The sequence below is a fragment of the Chiloscyllium punctatum genome, chromosome 9 (assembly GCF_047496795.1).
Source record: "Chiloscyllium punctatum isolate Juve2018m chromosome 9, sChiPun1.3, whole genome shotgun sequence".
In the NCBI taxonomy this organism is placed as follows: domain Eukaryota; kingdom Metazoa; phylum Chordata; class Chondrichthyes; order Orectolobiformes; family Hemiscylliidae; genus Chiloscyllium; species Chiloscyllium punctatum.
Genome location: NC_092747.1, coordinates 23,573,038 through 23,596,880, shown reverse-complemented (window position 1 = coordinate 23,596,880; position 23,843 = coordinate 23,573,038). Strand labels below are relative to the sequence as shown.

General features: G+C 41.2%; 1 protein-coding gene across 13 annotated transcripts in view; it reads left to right on the top strand.

Moving 5' to 3' along the window:
* LOC140481199 (inositol polyphosphate-4-phosphatase type I A) overlaps positions 1 to 22,574 on the top strand; it is a 203,901-nt gene extending 181,327 nt beyond the window's left edge. For 9 of the 13 annotated variants that reach the window (XM_072577016.1, XM_072577017.1, XM_072577014.1 and 6 more), the window contains 2 exons: positions 5,778 to 5,932; positions 18,075 to 19,770. In XM_072577016.1, coding sequence (XP_072433117.1) covers positions 5,778 to 5,932; positions 18,075 to 18,255 — 336 coding nt within the window. In that variant the 3' untranslated portion in view covers positions 18,256 to 19,770. The other 4 variants (XM_072577026.1, XM_072577023.1, XM_072577022.1 and 1 more) reach the window with 2 other exon arrangements.
* Positions 22,575 to 23,843: the final 1,269 nt, after the last annotated feature.

The following is a 23,843-nucleotide window of genomic DNA, read 5'->3' as shown; positions in this document are numbered from 1 at the left end:
GAGATTCACACGGATGATCCCTGGAATGGTAGGTCTAACATACGAGGAACGGCTGAGGATCCTGGGATTGTATTCATTGGAGCTTAGAAGATTAAGGGGAGATTTAATAGAAACTTACAAGATAATACATGGCTTGGAAAGGGTGGACGCTAGGAAATTGTTTCCGTTAGGCGAGGAGACTAGGACCCATGGACACAGCCTTAGAATTAGAGGGGTAAATTCAGAACAGAAATGCGAAGACATTTCTTCAGCCAGAGAGTGGTGGGCCTGTGGAATTCATTGCCGTGGAGTGCAGTGGAGGCCGGGATGCTAAATGTCTTCAAGGCAGAGATTGATAAATTCTTGCTTTCACAAGGAATTAAGGGCTACGGGGAGAATGTGGGTAAGTGGAGTTGAAATGCCCATCGGCTATGATTGAATGGCGGAGTGGACTCCTATGTCTTATGGTCTTAAAGTGGAGTCGCAGATAGATAGGATAGTGAAGGTGGTGTTTGGTATGCTTTCTTTTATTAGTCAGAGTATTGGGTACAGGAGTTGGGAGGTCATGTTGCGGCTGTACAGGACATTGGTTAGGCCACTGTTGGAATATTGCGTGCAATTCTGGTCTCCTTCCCATCGGAAAGATGTTGTGAAACTTGAAAGGGTTCAGAAAAGATTTACAAGGATGTTGCCAGGGTTGGAGGATTTGAGCTACAGGGAGAGGCTGAACAGGCTGGGGCGTTGGAGGCTGAGGGGTGACCTTAGAGGTTTACAAAATTTATGAGGGGCATGGATAGGGTAAATAGGCAAAGTCTTTTCCCTGGGGTCGGGGAGTCCAGAACTAGAGGGTGAGAGGGGAAAGATATAAAAGAGACCCCTAACGGGCAACTTTTTCACACACAGGGTGGTATGGGTGTGGAATGAGCTGCCAGAGAATGTGGTGGAGGCTGGTACAATTGCAACATTTAAGAGGCATTTGGATTCCTATGTGATTAAGAAGGGTTTGGAGGGATATGGGCCGGGTGCTGGTAGGTGGGACTAGATTGGGTTGGGATATCTGGTCAGTATGGACGGGTTGGACCGAAGGGTCTGTTTCCGTGCTGTACATCTCTATGACTCTCTGACTCACTAATGTCCTATAAGTCAAGAAACTGCCATCCTTACCTTATCTGAACAAGATGTAACTCCTTCAATGTGGTTGACTCTTAACTGCTCTCTGGGGTGGACACTAAATCCTGGCCTCGCCAGCTATGACCTCATGCCATGAATGAGGTTCTGGATGTAAGTTTGCACGCTGAGCTGCAAGTTTGTTTTCAGATGTTTTGTCCTTACACCAGGTAATATCAGTGAGCCTCTGGTGTTAGTGACCTGCTTTCTATATGTGGTTAGGTTTCCTTGGGTTTGTGATGTCCTTTCCTGTAGTGATGTCATATCCTGTTCTTTTTCAAACCGGAACTGTCAACAAACACATTGACTTGGACCCATTGACCACCTGCTGAGAAAAAGAGCAGGAAATGATGTCACCACGGTTGGTGGAACATTGCCTTGAATTAGAGTCAAAAGAGAAAGCTTGTTGAGGTTTGAAAAACCACAAGCTCTCTGGCATGACAGAGCTGGTATCCAACTCTGTGGAGGAATTTAGTAAAGCTATTGATTTGCGTACTGTGTTGGTACAATAGTGTGAACTCGAGCATGAGAAACTGGCACTTCAGCATCTGTGCAAACATCCTTGTCTCATTCTGGGATATAGCCTCCAGTGAAGTATGATGTGCATGTTGTGAGCTTGTGCTAGAATAAGGGCAGCAATCAAAGCATTTAACTGCTGAACATTACTCTTGTCAGACTGCAGTTATTGGCAGAATGTATCTATACCACGTTCCAGTTTGGCTTCAGAACCAGAGGATCTGCAATTGACTTGAGCTTCTCAAGTCTGGCAGCTGTAAGAAAAGTGCTGGGAACAATGGAGACCCTATATATTGCCGTGATTAGTTTCAATTGGATTTTGACCATGGTCTGGTTAAGCTCGTGGATAAAACTTGCTGTCTATAGCAGTTGCTCATTGTGGTCTTCTCTTTCCTTTATAACATGATGGATAAGGTCAGAATCAGATCTTTTTGAGATGTGCAGAGAGCTCAAATAGGGTTGTGCTTTTGGCTCTGACATTTTTTTACTCTATTTTTGTTGCTGTCATATGCCTCGAGGACATCTGCAGAGGGGAATCACTTGCATAACAAAATTGATGAAGAATTGTTCAGCTTTGCTCTCCTCAGATCCAAGACAAGAGTATGCCAATTCCTCATCTCTGATTTGCTTTTTGACAATCCCATGCTAACATGCTGTGCTGATAAATGTCTGCAGAGATAATTGAAAAGCATATTCATGCCTGGTTTGACCAGCAGCATCAGAAAGATAGACATTTTGTCTAGGAAGTTGCTAATCTATCATTTGTAAGCATTGGCAATGTTATTTTGTATACTTTATCAGCAAGTGTGTGGAGGACTGCATACAGAGGAAGTCAATCCGGGTGTTCCCCAACAGGAAACTCCGGATGAATCAGGACATACAGAACCTGCTAAAAACCAGGTGTGAGGCCTTCAGATCAGGAGACCTACTCAAATATAAGCAATCCAAGTATGATCTTCACAGAGCCATTAAGACAGCCAAGGACCAATATCGACCCAAACTAGAGACCCAGACAGACACCCGCAACTATGGCAAGGACTGAATTACAGCACCAGTTCTAAAATGAGTCCGTGCAAGATAGCAGACGATGACGCATGCCTCCCAGATTGTCTCAACACCTTCTATGCTCGCTTTGAGCAAAATTTCGGCAGAGAGGTAACACCTATTCTGACAAGTCTTGATGAACCTATCTCAGCATTCACTGCATCAGAGGTCAGATCAATTTTCCTTCGTGTGAATCCAAGGAAAGTGATGTGACCAGACTGAGTACCAGGCCGTGCACTCAGAGCATGCGCAGATCAACTAGCAGATGTCTTCTCTGACATCTTCAATCTCTCTGCAGCAGGCCATTGTCCCTGCCTGTTTCAAGAGGGCCAACATCATCCCTGTGCCTAAGAAGGCTCATGCAGCATGTCTGAATGATTACTATCCAGTGGCCCTAACGTCGGTGGTCATGAAGTGCTTTGAAAGGGCTGGTCATGGCATTGATCAACTCCAACCTCCCCACTACTCCTGACTCACTCCAATGTTCCTATCATACCAACAGATCCACGTCAGATGTCATATCATTTGCCCTTCACTCTTCCCTAGAACATTTTTGACATCAAGAACAGCTACGTAAGAATTCTACTCATTAACTACAGTTCAGGCTTCAACACTATTATCCCCATGAGACTGATTACTAAACTTAGTAATCTCAGACTAAGCCCTACTCTCTGCAACTGGATCCTCAGTTTCCTGACCCACAGGCCAAAATCATTGAAGATTGGGGACAATATTTCATCCTCACTAACACTCAACACTGGAGCCCCCCAGGGGTGTGTTGTCAACCCCCTACTGTACTCATTGTATACCCATGATTGCATTGCCAAATACCAGACTAATGCTATTTACAAGTTCACTGATGACACCACCATAGTCAGTCAAATCTCAGATGGTGAAGAAACAGACTACAGATGGAAGGTGGAAGACCTGGAAAAATGGTGCACTGAGAACAACCTAGCTCTCAATGTGGCAAAACCAAGGAACTCATTATTGACTATCGGCGGGATGTTACTCATGCCCCCTATACACGAACAGCACAGAGTTGGAACAAGTGGAGAGTGTCAAGCTCCTGGGAGTGGTCCTTAATAATGAGCTTTCTTCGACTTTTGTGGAGGCACTGGTTACAATGACCCAACAACGTCTCCTCTTCCTCAGGCAGCTAAGGAAATTTGGCATGATGACTAATTCTATTGCCAACTTTTATAGGTGCACCATCGAGAGCATTCTGTCTGGATGTATCGCTACCTGGTATGGCAACTGTACCATTCAAGATCGGAAACAGTTAGAGTGTGGAGAACTCTGCTTGGACAATCACAAAGGCCAACCTCCCATCTGTGGAATGTATCTACCAGGCTCGCTGTCAAGGAAAAGCCGCCAGTATTCTCAAAGATCCATCCCACCCTGGCAGTGTTTTTCTACAACCTCTACCATCGGGGAGAAGTTACAACACACGCACCAGCCAGTTTCGAAACAACAGTTTCTACACTACTGTTATTAGAATACTGAATGGATTCTAAAACTCTTTTGCCTGTACCTGTGTTTTTGTTTTTGCAGCTGTTTCAGTAAATTCAGTTCAGTAAACCTAGACTTTACAATCCCTAACTCAGTTATCACTTAAAATCAGCATACACTTCTTAAAATCTGCAGCTGTTAAGTCCAGGCTAAGTATGAGTGTGGAAACACAACAACCTGATTTGAGAATACTGAACTGCAAGTTGTCAAGCCTGATCCCTCAGTGCGCACTCTTGGTGGTGAGACCTAGATAGCAAGTTTCCACCTTTGCTGTCTCAGGCGTGCCTCGGCATTTCTTGACAGAACGGGGTAACAAATTCAAGCCCCAAAACTATTAATTCCATCAGCATGATGGCACTGCGTACATCATTGGTTTAGTATTGGATGAATGACTACTGGATACACATGGATCTTCTGGTGAATTGACTATTGGGTCATGCCTCCTTAATCATCTATTCCTCTGATATAAGGACACCTATGAACAAGATATCGAAATGACTAATATTGACACTTCCAACTGAAAGGTAGTCACCAACAGGCTGTGATCTGTGGAAGGCTGAATTTCTGGAAGGCCACTGGAAGAGAGAAGCAGAAACCAAAAGCTCAGGTATCTGAGAAGATGACCTAGAGAAACAGGCGTCAATGAATTTGCATCTTCTAACCCCACTGTTTTTCTCTGCAGCAAATATGACATATTACATTGATGCCCTGAGATCACAATATGATGCTTAACACAGGAAGGCTGTTTCATAATACAACTAGCATGAACACATGGAGTTATTTCTGGAGCATGTAATAATGTGCAACTTCCTTTTCTCATATTGTAAATGATTCTCTTTTAACATCCATTTAGCCATCAGATCTCTCGATTGACTAATTTACCTTTGGTATGTCATAGTCAGAGTCATGGAGTAATACAGCATGGAAGCAGTCCATGCCAAACATATTCCCAAACTAAACTAGTCCCACCTGCCTGCTCCTGGCCCATATCCCTCCAAACCTTTCCTGTTCATATACTTACCCAAATATCTTTTAAACATGGATGTACCTGCATCCACCAACTCCCCAGCAAGCCCACTCCAACCGCGAACCATCCTCCGCACAAAACACTTGCCCCTTGTGCCTTCTTTTAAATCTAGCTCCAGGAAATCGGGCGTGAGATCTTGGCCCAGGTTTAACCCTACCCGCTGCCTGGGCACACAGTGTGTGCTGGCGCCCAGGGCTCTGATCTTCACCCCAAGAGACAGAAGAAATCCCTCCCCATCTCTGCCTACGATGAGTGACCCCTTACTTTGAGATGACGTTCCCTCTGCTCCTACACCCTCCCTCGCACAAGGGGGGAACACCCTCTCCACATCTTCCCCCTGTCAGTCCCCCCCTGCCCCCACCGAAAATCTTCAATAAGGTCACCTCTCATTCTTTTAAATGTATATTTGAAAGTTTCTGAATCTTGTTGCATTCTTATTTAGCTTCAGAAATAATCGTCATTTTGGAAATTAAGTATAAAGAATTGAGCCACTTTTCACGTACAATCTTGTTTTTTTATTTTCTGTTGTTAGATTTGTCGTAGATTGAATGGGGTTCGATTTACAAGCTGTAAAAGTGCCAAGGACCGAACAGCTATGTCAATCACTTTGGAACAGTGCCTGATCTTGCAGCATGAGCATGGAATGGCACCTCAAGTTTTCACACAGGCCCTGGATTGCATGAGGAGGTGAGCTTTCATTTATTAACGAGCCATTCAGAAATGCTTGCAGAACTGACTGCAGAAAGATGCAAACTGCAGAAAAGTACATATCCAATAATACTAAGGATTGTAAATTGGGTGCAGTGAATAGCATTGGGAAATGGGATACAGTGAAATTGTCAACTATGTTTATCACAATAAGATGAACTAATCCAAATGTTTGAGCAGCAAAAAACATATCACCGAAGAATATTTATATAGTTGGAGGGAAACTTGAGGGAACAGGATTTACATGTATTTAGAAAGGCAAGGATTGATTAGGAATAGTCAGCATGGTTTTGTGTGTGGAGAAATCATGTCTCACAAACTTGACTGAGTTTTTTTTTTGAAGAAGTAACAAAAGAGGATTGATGAGGCAGAGCGGTGGACATGATCTACATGGACTTCAGTAAGGCGTTCAACCATGGTTCCCCATGGGAGACTGGTTAGCAAGGTTAGATCACGTGGAATACAGGGAGAGCTAGCCATTTGGATTGAGAACTGGCTCGAAGATAGAGGATGGTGGAGGAGGGTTGCTTTTCAAACTGGAGGCCTGTGATCAGTGGTATGCCACAAGGATCGGTGCTGGGTCCTCTACTTTTTGTCATTAATATAAATGATTTGGATGTGAACATATGAGGTATAGTTAGGAAGTTTTCAGTTAACACCAAAATTGGAGGTGTAGTGGACAGCAAAGGAGGTTGCCTCAGATTACAATGGGATCTTGATCAGATGGGCCAGTGGGCTGAGGAGTGGCAGATGGAGTTTAATTTAGATAAATGCGAAGTACTGCATTTTGGGAAAGCAAATCTTAGCAGGACTTATACATTTAATGGTAAGGTTCTAGAGAGTGTTGCTGAACAAAGAGACCTTGGAGTGTAGGTTCATAGCTCCTTGAAAGTGGAGTCGCAGGTAGATAAGATAATGAAGAAGGCGTTTGGTATGCTTTCCTTTATTGGTCAGAGTATTGAGTACAGGAGTTGGGAGGTCATGCTGCCATTATACATTACACTGGTTAGGCAACTGTTGGAATATTGTGTGCAGTTCTGGTCTCCTTCCTGTCAGAAGGATATTGTGAAACTTGAAAGGGTTCAGAAAAGATTTACAAGGCTGTTGCCAGGATTGGAAGAGGCTGAACAGGCTGGGGCTGTTTTCCCTAGAGCATTGAAGGCTGAAGGATGACATACAGGTATGTAAAATAATGAGGGGCATGGATAGGAAGACCAGGTCTTTTCCCTGGGGTGGGGGAGTCCAGAACTAGAGTACGTGGGTTTGAGGTGAGTCGGGAAAGATATAAAAGGGACCTAAGGGGGAAGTTTTTTTACGCAGAGGGTAGTGCATGTATGGAATGAGCTGCCAGAGGAAGTGGTGGAGACTGGTACAATTACAGCATTTATAAACATCTGGATGGGTATATGAATAAGAAGGGTTTAGAGGCATATGGGCCAACTGCTGGTAAATGGGACTAGATTAGGTTAGGATATCTGGTCAGCATGGGCAAGTTGGACCGAAGGGTCTGTTTCTGTGCTGTACATCTCTGTGACTATTAGAAAGGAGCTGGGGTGACTCAAAAACTAAAGGTGCTGGAGTAACTCAAACGTTTTGACCTTTGGATGCATTTGCTGCTCATCTGAGAACTCCGTCTGTAGAGGCAATGGCCAAATGGTATTATCGCTCGACTAGTAACCTAGAGGTGCCAGTAATTATCTGGGGGCCTAGGTTCGAGTTCTGCTATGGTGTTGGTGGAATTTGGATTCAGTTAAAAATCTGAAATTAAGAGTCTAATGATGACCATGTGATGACCAGTGTCAGAAAAACCCATCTAATGTCCTTGAGGGAGGGAAACTGCCATCTGGCCTACGTGTGATTCCAGATCCACAGCAATGTGATTCTTAGCCATCCTCAGGGCTATTAGCAACGGAATAAGTGCTGGCCTAGCCAGTGATGCACATGCTGTGAATGAATTCTGTTCAAAATTGTACTCTATTGCAATGTTGGAAAAGCAATAGTGTCCAAAAGGTGCATGGATTTCCAAGAGGCTATCTGAGTATTCTCTGGCCCCACCCATTCTGTGTCTGCCTGCCAGTCCCACTTCATCCCCAAAAAAACATGCCTGTATATGCTGTCTGCTGTAGGACTTGTTAGGATGTGACCATCCACCTCATTTTGGGGAACATGTCTTGCTTCTCTTCAAACTACTTCCTGCCACACAGGATGGATTTTTTTTTAAAGACCTGAAGTGTGCCAACAATAGGACTGCAGGTCAGCTTTGAGGCAACTTCTCCAAACGAAACTGCATTTCTGCCAAAGAAATACAATATTTAAATGAGTTTAATCTCTCTGTGATTAAGTGCTGATGTCAAGATGCACTTCATACAAATGGTAGTGAAAGTCTGAAACTCAGTCCCTCAGAAAGCCATTAAGTTTAGGTCAGTTGAATTGAACAATTTTTTGTTGAATCAGAATCAATGCTGGCAGAGAGTTGAAGGGCTGAATGAACACCATTGTTCCTACAGTAATGAAGAGCCTTCAGGTCTTAAAATTTCAATAAACTGCACTAACAGCTGACACGGTTAAACTATCTATGTCTTAGAGTGGATGCAGTCATCTCAAATATCTCAGCAATTTCATAGCAGCCCAGGAGCTGATTCATTTGTATTTAGTCTTGGAAAAATAATGCTCCTGGTAAAGTATGTGGGTATGCTCAGATTAGTAATATGTTGCACCTATAACACATTCGAAACCAACTTCAGATGGCACTGAAGAATATCTGAAATTGCTGCATTAATTTAGTTTTAGCTTGCCTGAGCAAGAAAGCAGTTTTAAGGCTGTGAAAACAGTAATCTTCACCTAATTAAAATTGAGTTAATGTTAATGTTAATGTTTGGAAAACAGCCATTGACAATGACAGTTCAGAGTATCCTTTGTTTCTGTGCATCAAAGCCTGTTGGAGTTTGCTACTTAACATGACTAACCAGGCCTAGTTCTTCATTGTCCTTTCTTTCGACTGTGACGTCCAGGAATGCGAGCTTGTTGTCAGTTTCTTCCTCCTTTGTGAACTTTATCGATGTTAAGTGTCTCTTCTATCTTGTTTCGTTTTGTGATGACAAAGGTGTCATCTACGTAGCGGACCCAGATTTTTGATTTGATAGTTGGTAGGGCTGTTTGTCCTAGTCTTTGCATTACCGCTTCTGCTATGAATCCTGATAGCGGAGATCCCATGGGTGTGCCATTGGTTTGTTTGTAGAGTATGTTGTTGAAGGTGAAGTGGGTGGTGAGGCACAGGTCCACTAGCTTCATGATGTTTTTGTTGGACCCAAAAATCTGGATCTGCTACGTAGGTGACACTTTTGTCATCACAAAACGCAACAAGATAGAAGAGACATCTAACATCATCAACAACACCCTCATAGGCATAAAGAAAGGTCAACGGAGAACTACAAACCTGCGTATACAGAAAACCGACAAACACTGACCAAATACTTAACTACACCAGCAACCATCACAACACACACAAACGAAGCTGTATCAGAACACTATTCCAACGAGCGACCACACACTGCAACACAGACGAACTTCGGAAAACAGAGGAGAACCACCTATACAACGTATTCGAGAAGAACGGATACTCAAAAAATACAGTCCACAGATTCCTCAAGAACAAACCACGACAAGCAGACCAAACACAGCCAGAAACCCTAACCACCTTACCATATATCAAAGAAGCCAGACTACTAAGACCCCTCTGAATCCTAGTAGCACACAAACCCACCAACACTCTCAAACAAAAACTAACAAACTTAAAAGACCCAGTACAACCCATGGACAAAACCAACGTCATCTACAAACTTCCATGCAAGGACTGCCACAAACACTATGTAGGGCAAACAGGAAGAAAGTTAGCCACCAGGATACACAAACACCAGCTCGCCACAAAAAGAGACAACCCCCTTTCCCTCGTAGCCCTACACACGGATGGAAAAAACCACCAATTCGACTGGGACAACACATCTATCCTGGGACAGGCTAAGCAAAGACATACCAGAGAATTCCTAGAGGCCTGGCACTCCAACCACACTGCCGTAAACAAACACACAGATCTAGATACCATCTATCAACCCCTCAGAAAACTAACAGGAAATGACATCACCACAAACCCCAGGAACCCCATCCAGGACAAACCTATAAATAGAAAGCAGGAGACAATAGCTTCACTTCGCTTGGAGTTCTCCATTGATGATGTTACCTAGCCAGGTAATGAAACGTCTGGATATCAAACCTACAGCTCAGCGAGCGAAGCTACACTCTAAATGCTGAAGAAACTCCCATCTGGCAACATCTGTGGAGAGGGAAACAGCACTAACATTTCAAGTTCAAAGACTCCTCTTCGGAACTGATTACACAACTACTGTACATGATCAGCCAACGGCAATCTGTAATGGACTAGGCCAGACCACTCAAAACATACTTAAGCAGGCAGCCCAGACCATATCTTTGCTACTTGTTTTGGTAAGTGTACAGTGAAAATTACCCAGAGTAAGTTAGCTAGGTTGACTACCAGGTTTTAAAACAGATAAAAATTTATTCACCAAATTATGGAATGAAATACAGAATACCCCTAGAACAGTCTATCCAAATTAGACTTAATTAAGCTGTTTGGAAAATATACAACAGTCCCAATAAACAGACCCCTTAAACACAGTAAAAATGGAATAGAAGCTCACCGGTCGAGATTAGAAGTGCAGAAGGAGAGAAAGAGAGAGCGAGGTTTCCAGCCGCCTTCCATACATCCTCTGCTGCCACTGATTAAAAACCAGAATCCAGCTTCCAGGTCTGACCACTCCCCTTTCATTATAGAGGTTACTTATAAAACCTAAAAACTTTGGCCTAAAGTCTCTTCTGTTTATGTATAAACAAAAAGACCTCCTTTTAGTCTGTGTACCACTTCAGCCGATTCGGAGCGTGGGCTGTTTTATGACCCATCTGAAAAAAATTAGGACACTGTATCCTTGAGAAAAGGAACAGCTTTTTTATTTTAAAAAAAAGGGCCAGTTTTGTGATAGATCAAAATCTGTTGAGTATCCAAAGCAGCCCCTCAACACAGACATTGATCCATCAGGTATCTTGTGTGGATATGAAGCTAGGTATCATGCTGGGACAATTGCATTTGGGACTACAGAGACTCAATCAAACAGGTGTAGAAGAAAAACCATGAAATTTACATAAATGTGAGAATTCCTATTTAATTCATTGCCCCCAGTGTCCTCAATAGGTTTTCTTCTTTCTGAACCTGCCACTGGGGCTGAGTTGGTAAATTGTCTCTGACAGTCCTCAGATGCCAGCAGCCTGGAGTGCTGCTTCCTCAGCCAACTGTGGAGCTATTGAAGTAAACTGCTGACCAGCTTGTTTTCCCAAACTTTCTAAGACTAACCTTCCTGCTGAGGTGTTGATATTGGAGTTAGTGGAGGTGCAGGAGGAAGTCTTGCTGATGCTACCTCTGATGTACACTCAGCCTCAGAAACCTAGGAGGTTGCTTCTGCTGGAGCTGGCTTTTCTCCAGAGCTCTTTGACATTTTAGAGGTACCTGCAATATTTGAGAGAAAGAGAGAGAGAGATCCTCATGGTCAGTGGTTATAAGTGGTATCCAATGAATGAGACTGACGGTGGGGTTACAGTGAGAGTTGCAGTGAAATGAAAAATGGTACCTACTCAGTTGGCAGGACGTAGATGTTTCGGTTGCCCTACAGGAGCAGTCCCAATCTTCTGTAACAAATAAGATACGTCAGCCCAAAGGAGGGGACAATCCTATACTATGCTCCCCTCCCCTATCTCTACACTTTCTGCCCTAGTTTTTAAAACATCATTCACGGAACATGGGCATTGCCGGTCTGGCCAGTATTTATTGCCCATCCTTAGTTGCCCTCAATAGGGTGGTTGTGGCCTGCCGCCTTGAACTGTACATTTTATTTGACATAGGTAGACCCATAATGCCATTAGCGAAGGCATTCCATAATTCTGTCATCTGGAATAAAAGAAAGGGCAGACTCTGGTACAGTGAATGTGGGTGGTATGGCTATCAATGTTGATATGGATAGTTATGAGATATCCTAGGTGAGTGACGGGGCTGCACAGAGGCTGTGTAGGATTAATGTTGTGTGTGATTGAGGATGTGAGACGAGTCGCAAGCAGTGATGATACTGGCAGAGCATGAATGTTGATGGAGTTTGGGTGCATTAACAGAGAGCAAAGTATGACGTTGACCCTGGCAAAGCAAGCTGTTAAGATGGCACCAACTCCGATGGCGACCTCAGAACGGGCTGTCAGATTTGTAATCCTTTTGCTGGCTGAACAGGAACTGGGATGGCACAGTGGCTCTGGTTAGCACTGCTGTCTCAGTGCCAGGGACCTGGGTTCAATTCCAGCCTTGGGCGACTGTCTGTGTGGAGTTTGCACATTCTTCCCCCTGTGTCCATGGATTTCCTCCAGGTGTTCCGGTTTCCCCCGACAGTCCAAAGATGTGCAGGTTAGGTGAATTGGCCATGCTAAATCGCCCTTTGTGTTCACGGATATGTAGGTTAGGTGCATTAGTCAGAGGTAAATGTAGAGTAATGGGGAATGGGTTTGGGTGGGATACTCTTCAGAGGGTTGGTGTGGACTTGTTGGGCCGAAGGGCCTGTTTCCACACTGTAGGGATTCTATGATAGGAAGAGGATGCCTTAAACTTTGCAGCACTCCTTTGACTAGGACCTCCAGCTTCCTGTCAAATTTTGTCTTTGACTAAGCAGGGCAGCTTCAGAATACCAGCACTATCCAGGTGCACAGTGGCCTTTTAAATGTGACACTGGTACCAGGATCTTGGTCTTGTCAGTGATTTGGCAACTTGTTCCAGAAGTGGCAGATAGTTAAGGGGGGGGGATGGTATCAAATGTGAGTGACAGCATGGAGCCAGGTGATAGTAATGGAGAATGCTTGGTAAGAAACAAGAAGAAATTTCACTAGTTTCATGGTGAGAATTCCTCCAAAACAAAAACTTGACGTAATTGCACATAGCCACAAAAACACAATTTTCAGCCCTCTAACTCCCTACTTAGTTTATTCAGCCCTTTATCATATCTCCTCAGCCGCCTTCTATTCAAGGAAAACAGTCTGAATTTCTCCTGTCTGTCTTCATAGTTGAAGTTTCTCATTCCTGGAACTAGCAAAAAAATATATTTTTGACTTTACAAAAATATAAAGTCATTAAAAATACAACCAATAGCAAATACCAATATAATAAAGAGAAAAAACGCAAATTACAATACAACTACTGTCTACCAATTGCTAACCTACCCTATAATACAAAACCTAACGCTGTGCAAAACAACACCAGTAAATAAGTAACTGACTAATAGATTAAAAAAAAGCAAAAGAAAAAAAAACAGAATAGCTATGCTCGACCGCAGAGCACCCAAACAAAAGAACGGGGGCATTGTATATATACCCATGTTAACTCCGGAGTGCTCCCTCTAGGGCCCAGGGCTCAACAAACCTAACCGTACTGGTTAAACATACGCCCTAGTTAAGATAGCCAACATATCTATATCCAAATAACTCCAGTTGGGCTGCCATGTCTTATAAAAATGATCTGTTGTGAGCTGCACCATTTTTGTTTAAAAAAAATCCAAGGGAATGTGTTCCATAATTAATTATCGCCGTCCCAGCAAGCCCGGCAGGTTGTCAGGCGCCCAGTTCATCAGAATATTCTTCCATGCACGGTATACAAGAATATTAAATAGTTTCTTCCCATGCCAGTCTAAAGGCGATGAATTCAATAGACTTAAGAGGAGAGATCTACTTTAACTTCAGTCCTCAATACTCTCCTTATCTCTCCTGTCACAGCGCTCCAATAAACACCGAGCCTGTGACATGTCCAGAAGCAATGGGTAAGAGTACCTACGCTTATTTTACATTTGGGGCACATTGAAGATGCCCCTTTTTTAAACTTCGCCTAGAACCGTTCTTGACCTCTTCTGCATGGTCTTCAGTGCATCTCTATATTCCCATCGTGTGGCATACAAAACAGGACACACTAGTCCAGCTGAGTTCTAACACAAATTCAGTATCACCTCCTTGCTCTTGTACTTTATGCCCATATTAATAAAGTCCAGGACACAGTATACTTTATTCAATGCTCTCTCCACCCAGTCTAAGTGTAATATCCCTGTCCCACCACCTTCAGTGATTTGTGTGCACCTTCAGGTCCCTGTGCCTCTGCACCTCCTTTAAAATTGTATCCAGTATGTTTATATTGTCTGTCCATGCTCTTCCTACCAAAATGCATCATCTGCCACCTTGCTCCATTAAACTTCATCTGCCACCTATCTACTCACTCCTCCAACTTGTATGTGTCTGTGAAATTCTGTACTTTTGTCTAGACAGTTTACACTACTTCCCAGATTTATGTCATCCATACACTTTGAAATTGTTTTCTATGCACCAAGATCTTGATCATTAATATATAACAGGAAAAGGGAGGACACTCCTGAGGAGCTCCAGTACCAATCTTCCTCCAACTGAAAAATATCTGTTGACCCTTACTCTCTGTTTCTTATCACTGTCAATTTTGTATACGTGTTGCTGTTGTCCCTTTTATTCCATGAACTGTTGTAACTTTTCTCAAGGCTTTTGTGTTGCACTGTAAGTCCAGGTACACCAGATGCTCAACATTACCCTCGTAAACCCTTTGTTACTTTTTCAAAAATATCTCCAAGTTAGGTCAGCCTGTGATTCATGTTAAGCATATTCTAAAAGATTTAATTTAAAGGGGTAAGTAATGGCAGGCATTGTGTGCTCCTCCTGCTGCTGTATGTGGGAAGCTAGACACATTTCCAGTGCCCGGGACCAGAATGAGCGCAGAAAGTGTCTCCAGCTGCAGCTCCTGGAAGTCCAGGTTTCGGAGCTGGAACAGTGACTGGGGATACAGTGATTTAGGTGAGGGAGCTAAATTTAATATCTCAAAATTTGCAGATGACTCAAAGCTGGGTTGAAAGGTAAGTTGTATGGAGAACGCAGAGGTATTGCAGTGTGATTTGGACAGGCTGAGTGAGTAGACAAATACATGGCAGATATAGTAATAATGTGGATAAATGTGAGCTTATCCACTTTATTTGCTAAAAATAGAAAGGCAGATTATTATTTGAATGACTGCCCTGTCTCAATCTACAATGTTCAATGACCTGGGTAGCCTTGTGAACCAGTCATTTGAAAGTAAGCGTGCAGGTGCAGCAGGCAGTAAAGAAGGCATTAGTGAGAAGTTTTGAGTACAGGAGCAAGGCTGTCTTGTTGCAATTACACACAACATTGTTGAAGCTGCACCTGGAATATTTTGTGCAAGTTTGGTTTCCTTATGATGCAGGCTGTTCTCACCATAGAAGGAATGCAGCAAAAGTTGACCAAATGATTCCTGGGGTAGCAGGACTGATGAATGAAGGAAGGTGGAGTTCGTTAAGGTTGTATTCACGAGAGTTTAACAAAATCAGGGGTATCTCATTGAGACCTATAAAATTCTGTCAGGACTAGACAGGTTAAATGCTGGAAGAATATTCTTGATGGTAGGGGAGTCCAGAACTAGGGGTCATAAATTTAACGATAAAGGGTAAGCCTTTTAGGGCTGAGCTGAGGAGATATTTCTTCACCCAGAGTAGTGAACATATGGAATTCATTGCCACAGAAGGTGGCTGAGGCCAAAATATTGTCTGTTTTCAAGAAGGAAGTGGATATAGTCTTGTTCCTAAAGGGATCAAGGGAGTGGCGGGTGGGGTGAGGAAGGTGGGAGGAGAATGGGATTTAGGATGTTGAGTTCAATGAACAATCGTGATCTCACAGAATGCCAAAAGAGGCTTGAGAGGTTGATTGGTCTACTCCTTGATTCTGGATTAGTGGTGCTGGAAGAGCACAGCAGTTCAGGCAGCATCCAAGGAGCTTCAAAATCGACGTTTCAAGATCAGCTAGAGGAGCTTTTATCTCCATGATTCAGGCTCACTGCCTTCGTTCCTGATGAAGGGCTTTTGCCCGAAATGTCGATTTCGAAGCTCCTTGGAAGCTGCCTGAACTGCTGTGCTCTTCCAGCACCACTAATCCAGAATCTGGTTTCCAGCATCTGCAGTCATTGTTTTTACTCCTTGCTGTCATGATTAGATTAGATTCCCTACAGTGTGGAAACAGGCTCTTCGGCTCAACAAGTCCGCACTGACCTGCTGAAGAGTACCCACCCTGTCCCATTTCCCTCTGACTAATGCACCTAACACTACGGGCAATTTCTCTTGGCCATTTACCTGACCTGCACATCTTTGGACTGTGGGAGGAAACCGGAGCACCCGGAGGAAACCCACGCAGACACGGGGACAATGTACAAACTCCACACAGACAGTCACCCAAGGCTGGAATTGAAGCTGGGACTTTGGTGCTATGAGGCAGCAGTGCTAACCACTGAGCCACCGTGCCACCCCCAAATGTTTCAGGCTTTGCCTCCAGCTCATTTGCTTCAGTACTTGCATAAATGTAGCTACACTGGAGCACTGCCAAACTTGTATTTTCTAGTATGAAAACAAATTGCTTGAGAAACTCAGCAGGTTTCGTGTGACCCATGCAGAGAAGCTTCAGCCTAGGTTTCTGTCGTTTTTTTTCCCAAAATCAGATGATATTAAATTATTGTTGAAAGCAGAAAATGTAATATTTAAAACTAATTTTTTCATCAGTATTTTCTATTTAAATTGAATTACATTTAAAATTAGTTAGAAGCTTTAGAAGTTTGAAAACAGGGAACTATCTTGATAAGCTGAAATGCTCAGCCTGGATGTAATTTTAGTTTACCCGGTGTAGCTGAAACAAAAGAAACTCTTCTGCAGTTTGCTCTCATTCCATTTGCTCAGTTCACAACAGCAGTGAAGTTGCTTGTTACTTTTTTATAAAAGCTACATGAACGTGACTAAAATTAAAGAATTGTCTGAGCTTTTCATTTCTTTTGTCATTTTTATGCAGCAGTCATCTGTTTTGTTTTACATGTTTTAAAAATGTTGTTAACATGAAAAACTTTAAATAACACTCAACTATTGAAAACATTTCAGCACTAATTAACAATATGTTCTACATTTGCGGTACATTTCAAAGAAAGGATAAGAACACAGTAAATGGCCCAACACGAACTGTGGTCGAATCCTGTTTGCAGTCACTGATGTTTCAAAGTTAGTTTTATTGTGTGCCTTGTGTCAAAGCCTTGTCTCAAAGTTCCTTGTAGTTTTCTTATCCTTTCTCTGTTTAACTGTTATTTAATCCTGTCTCACCTAAGTATGTCGGCAGTGCTTTTAGTTGGTGTTCTAAATTTCTCCAAATAAATGATTGCCCTTTATTCTCACAGATAACTAAATTGTTTAAAGAAACATTCTAAAGATTATATGAAGCTAAGAATTGCACTTAATTTCCAGCCTCTTCAACTTTCCTATATTTGTGATATTGGTATCATAAATATGGAACATTTCCACAATCACAAAAAGAGTTTAACCACTCTAAAAGAGGAAGTTTATTATTATGCAAGAATATTACCGCCTCTTATCCTTATTGCACAAATATGTTATTGGGACTGGAGGGAAATTTCTAGATGAACTACAAGACAGCTTTATATCTGTGGCAACTTTGTATAATATTTCCCTTTGAAGGTGAGAAAGGGCTAAATACAAGGATGGTTATTCACGTTCAGTTTGCTTGTGCAGTTTGAAGCATGACCAGGCATGAGAGTGCAGCATGTACTTGATACATACAGACTGAACATGAGAAACCATTGTCATTCTTTCTGAATTTTCAACTTTTCTCTTTTTTTTCTCCTTTTTCACTCTTTCCCTTTCTAATGTGTTACTTTGGTCACTCTTCTGTTAATTTGCTGGTTTTGGTGCTTTATTTCCTAATTACCTGATACTTTGTATTTCTGTATTTGTTTTAAAAAAAACTTGCCCCTTCTCTCCTTTTCCTCTTCCCTTCTGTTTGAAATATTCTCACCTATTCTTTTTATGCTGTTTGCTGCATGTTTGTTTTGCTTTTTTACACCCTCCCAACCCTCTTCCTCCCCTGCCATTTCCTACATTTTCCCTTTTCACAGCATTGGAACGCGGGAGGTAGTCACACAGAAGAACTTGAGTGGCCTGGTGCCTATCCGTGATTGCAGGCTTGACCCCAGTCTCCTCTATTCCATCCCTTTACTTGCTCTTAGCCCCAATTTAATGATTGTATGCGTCTTTCTGAGCCTGGCTTATCTGCTGGCCAGATTTCGATGCCAATGAAGAGAAGCCATTTTTATATTTTAAAAATAAAGTTTTTTTTTTAGACAAGATTAGCTACTTGTTTCTGAAAAGCCACTGAATGGAAGGATGTGCAATAGAATTGTCCACCGTAAAATATGCCTTACCAATGTTGAACTTTACACTGTACTTTGTATATATTTTATCAAGGCTTACAATAGAGGATGTATTAAAGATTATATCAACTATATACATGAACACTCTTGTAATAGAAACATGACCAGTACCTCAGTTTCTTGAAATATATCTAAAGTAAAAGGACAGTGCATATACTGTATTTTCAACTTTATTTAAGCCCTTTTTATACATTCTAGTGCAGTCATAACTTTTCTGTTTGTTGTGTGACTGTTCTATTGTAATGTTCTTTTTGTGTTGGGTTCTGAAACCACGGCACTTCCTTGGATGAAACTGCAGAAGTGGTAAAACCTCTTCAAAACTGCTTATCTGTATTTAACAGAATAAAATTGTATTTAAAATTATTTTGAAATATAATAACCCTCTAAAATGTGTATGTTGGCCAGTTTTGGGATAACTTGCTTCGTGACTTGCTTACATAAATGCTTTGCCATTTTAAAAAAAATCTGCTCAGACATCTGAGCAAGCATAACTAATTTGCTTATGTAAATACAAAAGATCTGTTGTACTGCATTCTGCTTCTGCCTTATAGCACACCCATTTAGCCTCTGTTAGTGGATAATTCAATAACACTTTAAGCTTGGCTTAGATCTTGTGCAGTGTCACAGAGAAAGCGCAAAGGAATGGGACTAAATGGATAGCTTTCCAAAGATCCAGCTTCTGAGCCTATTGACTGCCTCATGCTGTATGGTAAATTATCAAATGCCCTACGCAGAGACTTGCACTTTAGTTTTTTTTAAGAAATGCGATATTCTTCCCTTTTTTAATCTCCTGAAAGTTATATTTCATGGATGAATAGGTAGCCTTCTGTGCTGTGGTTACTACTTAGCACAGCGCATAGTGAAAATCATCCCTACAGCCGCATTGTTCAGTGCATTTACCCATTCAGCATAAAATGCAGTTGAATTTAATGCGTGGAGGAGTTGATTTGGAAAATAATTCCTCTTTTCTGGTAGCCCTGACTATATATAAAAAACATAGCATTGAGCTGCCAGTTTTCAAGTCAGGTTCACAAATTAGCAAACTAGTGTTTGTAATTGCCAATTGCAATTTGTAACTTGTAACGTGAACATAAGTACTTGATGCCAAGTTACAACAATGGTTAAATCTGAAAAGGAGTCGAAATAAAAGTTATTTTGGGTGTGTTATAGTTAGATTCAAATTTAACTTAAAACTCATCTTTTTTTTTAAAACTTATACATACAAATCTGGCAATTTAATAACTGTCTGTGAAGCACGTATTGCATAATCACCGCTTACCATTCTGTTGCTTCTCTTATTAACAAAATACACATCTTATCATTGTCTTAAGTCTTTACTTTGTGTCATTTTTTTTCTTTGCTTCTATCATTCTCTGTACTTGTTTCTTCCCCAGCGAGGGATGTCGCCGAGAAAACACGATGAAGAATGTTGGATGTCGCAAGTACGCATTTAATATTCTACAATTGAAGGCTTTTCCAAAACATTACAGACCACCAGAAGGAACGTTTGGAAAAGTCGACACTTAAAAATAGGAAAAAGACCTTAACCAAATGTGACTGCTATGAATGACTACTCATTTCTAGTAATAGTTGTGGGGTTTTTAAACAGTGAAACATACATAGTAAAGATAGCTGTCCACCAAAAAAAAGATAGCTTGTTGAACAGTTAAATGTTTCTTGAGATGTAAATGTTCCACCATCCCTCAATTTGGTCTTTTTCCTCTGTATATGTAGAGCATGCTGTTTTGGTTAGTTTGTCAATATGTAATATAGTACATGATAGAGTAGATTGTGGGACTGCCATTTGAAAAGAACTTTTGTTTTTAAAAAGAAATTGAGGCACACAGGAAGGGAATGTCCCTCAGTGAAAGCAGTACACAATGGCTGGACATTGACTATTGTTGAAGAGCTGAGGGTAATCAGTTCCAAATCTGTGTACGCTTCAGGTGGCTTACTAGGTAAGAGTCTTAGTTTTGTGTTTTACAAAGAGCAGGTCATATGGAACTTGATGTGTTTTTTCACTACTTTTGAGAATAACAGAGAACTATTTGCTTGAGCTTTCCAATTCGGTCACCAATACAGATTAAACCAAAATATTGTGCATTGCATTTGCAGTTAAGTTGCCCGAACCGATGACAATAGCTCCTGTTTTACAGAATATCTGCTAACATATCTACTTTCCTAATCATAGCAGTAAAAACACAGCTCAGTCATGGTCTTGTCAAAAATGTGCACTTTTTAGTTTCTATTAGATCTGAGTTTGTCCAAAGGGCATTGAGTTTACACACGAAACAACATTACAATTCCAGAAACAGAAAAGGAGATGTCACTTCTTTCTCAAGATTCACGCTGAAGTTTCAAAATTTTGAATGCCTTTGAACATTAAAGAAAGAGAAGGCCATGCAATTCATTAAAGCTTGTCTCCATGCTTATCACAGCTTTTCCCACATTAGAAAATTTGCATTCAATGTTTTGCATCTATTCTAGTTTCTGAAACTGGTTCCCTTTATACTCGCAACTCTAATTATTTCTTAGCCATATTCATAAGACCATCCTTATGGTTTAATAATAAATCCCATGTCTCTTGTCCTATTTGATTTATGTCCTTGGAGAAAAGACTACTTTTTCTGGCTTCATAACAATATTGTAATCTTTTTTGACTGAGCTCAGCTGTAATTTTACCTTGGTTATCAAGGAAGGGATGTATATTAAACTAACTATTGTTTAAACATAGGAGTTGGATCAGATCATTTGTATTTCCATGCAACTTGATTAGTTTTAAAACAAATGGTTGCTGCAGAACCCTTCTTGTATCCTTAAGGTGCCCAACAATACAGCTGAGATGTGGAATTTTCTAAGGGCAGCTCACTGAGGGTCATTGAAGAGTTATATAATTTGTGTGTTTTGAAAAGCTACACTGTGGTCTGTGGCATCTAAACTGCATTACATATCTGCCAGACTGTCAACAGTCATACACATTCCACTTGCTTCTGTGTATGTATTAGACAAATATGGAAGTTAATGCCCTATGAGTTTCTACATTTCAAGGCACATGCTTGCATTAACATCTGCTCTCAAAAATAACCTGGGGTCCTTCTATATAACACCCTAATAGAGTGAATAAAATGTTTTCATTGCACTGTTGATTTTTAAGGGAATGGCACTCAATGTATTTACAAGGTTTACAGAATTTTTAATCTTTGTCGAACATATTTGTTGCTGTTTTACATGATGCAAAAGCAAGTTGACATAAAATAATTTTATTCAGAGCAAATTATGCAGAATTGTGTCTTAATTTTTTTTTCTTTTACCATTGCTCCAAAAGTATTGCATTTCATATAAAGATTCTCTCCATGTACCGTATGATAAAGAAAATATGCCACTAATGTCACCAGAAGACCAATCAGTCAGAATAGATTTGTAAATAGCTCTGCAGGATAAGTTTGCTCACTTTCAATTCAGTTGGCATACATTTTTTTTTTCATTTAGGGCCATTTGTATAACACTGCAACCTTGTTTCAGTTCAAAAGCATCCATCAAAAGTTTCTCTTAAGTAGAAAACGGTCTGTTTGGAAAGCTGAAAAGGTCTTCGTTGAGAATATTGTAATAGATGAAAACTAAGTGGTACTTGTACACAGTTTATTATGTTGTAACATACTGGTACCGTTTGCCAGTTCTGTAAATTAATGAGTAATGCATATCATAGCCATGTTAACTTGGGGATGCACTTATGATTTAAGTCTGCTTTTTCATGTAAATAATGTATATGAACAACCATTCCGTCCAAAACTCTTCATGTTTCATGTAATCTTTTTGCAAATTTTATTTATTTATGTTTGCAGTATTCAAATTGTTTAAAGCATTTACCAGTGGAATTATTTTTGTTTCCTCTGATCGCATTAAATTCATGTAAGCTGTATAATGCGCTTCTCCAAGCAGTATGAAATATTAAAAGGAAACTGCCATGTTGCTTCTGTTCAGTTGTGCTAAGTCATTGGTACCTAATACAATAAGTTGCACGTATTTTTAGATGAGCTATTCTATTCTGATCTTGTATTCGGCTGTGTTTGAGTATTGAGGTTAGGTATTATTGCACATAATCAATGATGAATTGCTTTGGCACGATTCCACTTGACTAGAATGATACCACAGGTAATCTGAACATTAAATCACTTTAGTAATTGACTTATTATTTCTCTGCATATAAATGACTTCATTGAATTAACTTTGTCACATGTGCTGACTTGCAGGAGTACAGTGAAGAGTTTACAATGTTACATACGACACCATCTTAGAAACAAATGTACCGAGGCACACAGCAGGAAAATAAAGCAAGTTAAGAAGTTAAACTTCTCAGTCTTTCTTAGTAAAACATGGAAAAACAAAGAAACACTTAATAGTTAAACATCGTAGTCCATAGGCACCTGGCCATGCTGGGTTTGCATTCAGCACAAGGCTCGACCTCACCCTCGCCCCTGCCTTGGGCCTGCCTGCTCACCCCTCATCCCCACCCCCGCCTTGGGCCTGCCTGCTTCCCGACCCTGCCTGCTCCCTTCGCCTCCACCCCTCCTGTCTTGGGCCTGCCTTCGCTCTCTCTCTCGATCGCTCTCCCTCTCTCTTGCCACCCCTGCCTTGGGCCTACCTGCTTTCCCCTCTCCCCTCCCCCCCCCCCCCCCCCCCCACCACCGACTGAGAAAAGCAGCCATTTTCTAATGTGAGCCGTGATATTGATACCGGAGCAGGAAAGAAAATTGTCACTGCCAGGTTGAACTCTGTCCTCACTAACGTACACCAATGCATACATTGCATCTGTTCAACCTCCTAAGTTAACTTAAGGCTATTAGTGAGCCCAGAATAAATCCTTAGACTTTAAAGCTATGGTGCAAGAGTGCATACAGCTAACTAGTCCTGTCTGTTCATCTAAAATTCATCTGATTTTAAGGTAATTAATTTAAGAGGTAATAAATTTTGTAAAAAAAAGCATTAAGCAAATCATCCACTATTACCTTACAATTTATACTGAAAGACTTGTTTTGTTCGGTGTAACTTAATTCTTTTCAGTTTTACGAGATAAGGAGCTAAAGTGAATGGATGGAGTTAGGATACAGCTGTGATGTGGTTTCAATGAATGGCCAAGCCTGAGGGACTTCGGGTAGCAAATCTAACCCAGATATAATTTTTCCACTACCTTCGCCATCACTACAACTCCTCACCAAAGGACACTGACAATTTTTATATTCGGGAATGGCCATGATTTATTGTTAAACCTTAAAGGAATTTGAGCCCAACAAATAAAGTGGCAAATATAAATAATTGATTACTGTAAACAATAAGTATGTGATAAGAATTTTAAAAATAAATTTGAAGAATGAGACCGGTGACGCAAAAGAACATACCAGGAATGAAAGTATCCAGTGGATCAGTTAAGTGTATAAATTATGTTTTAAACAGCAT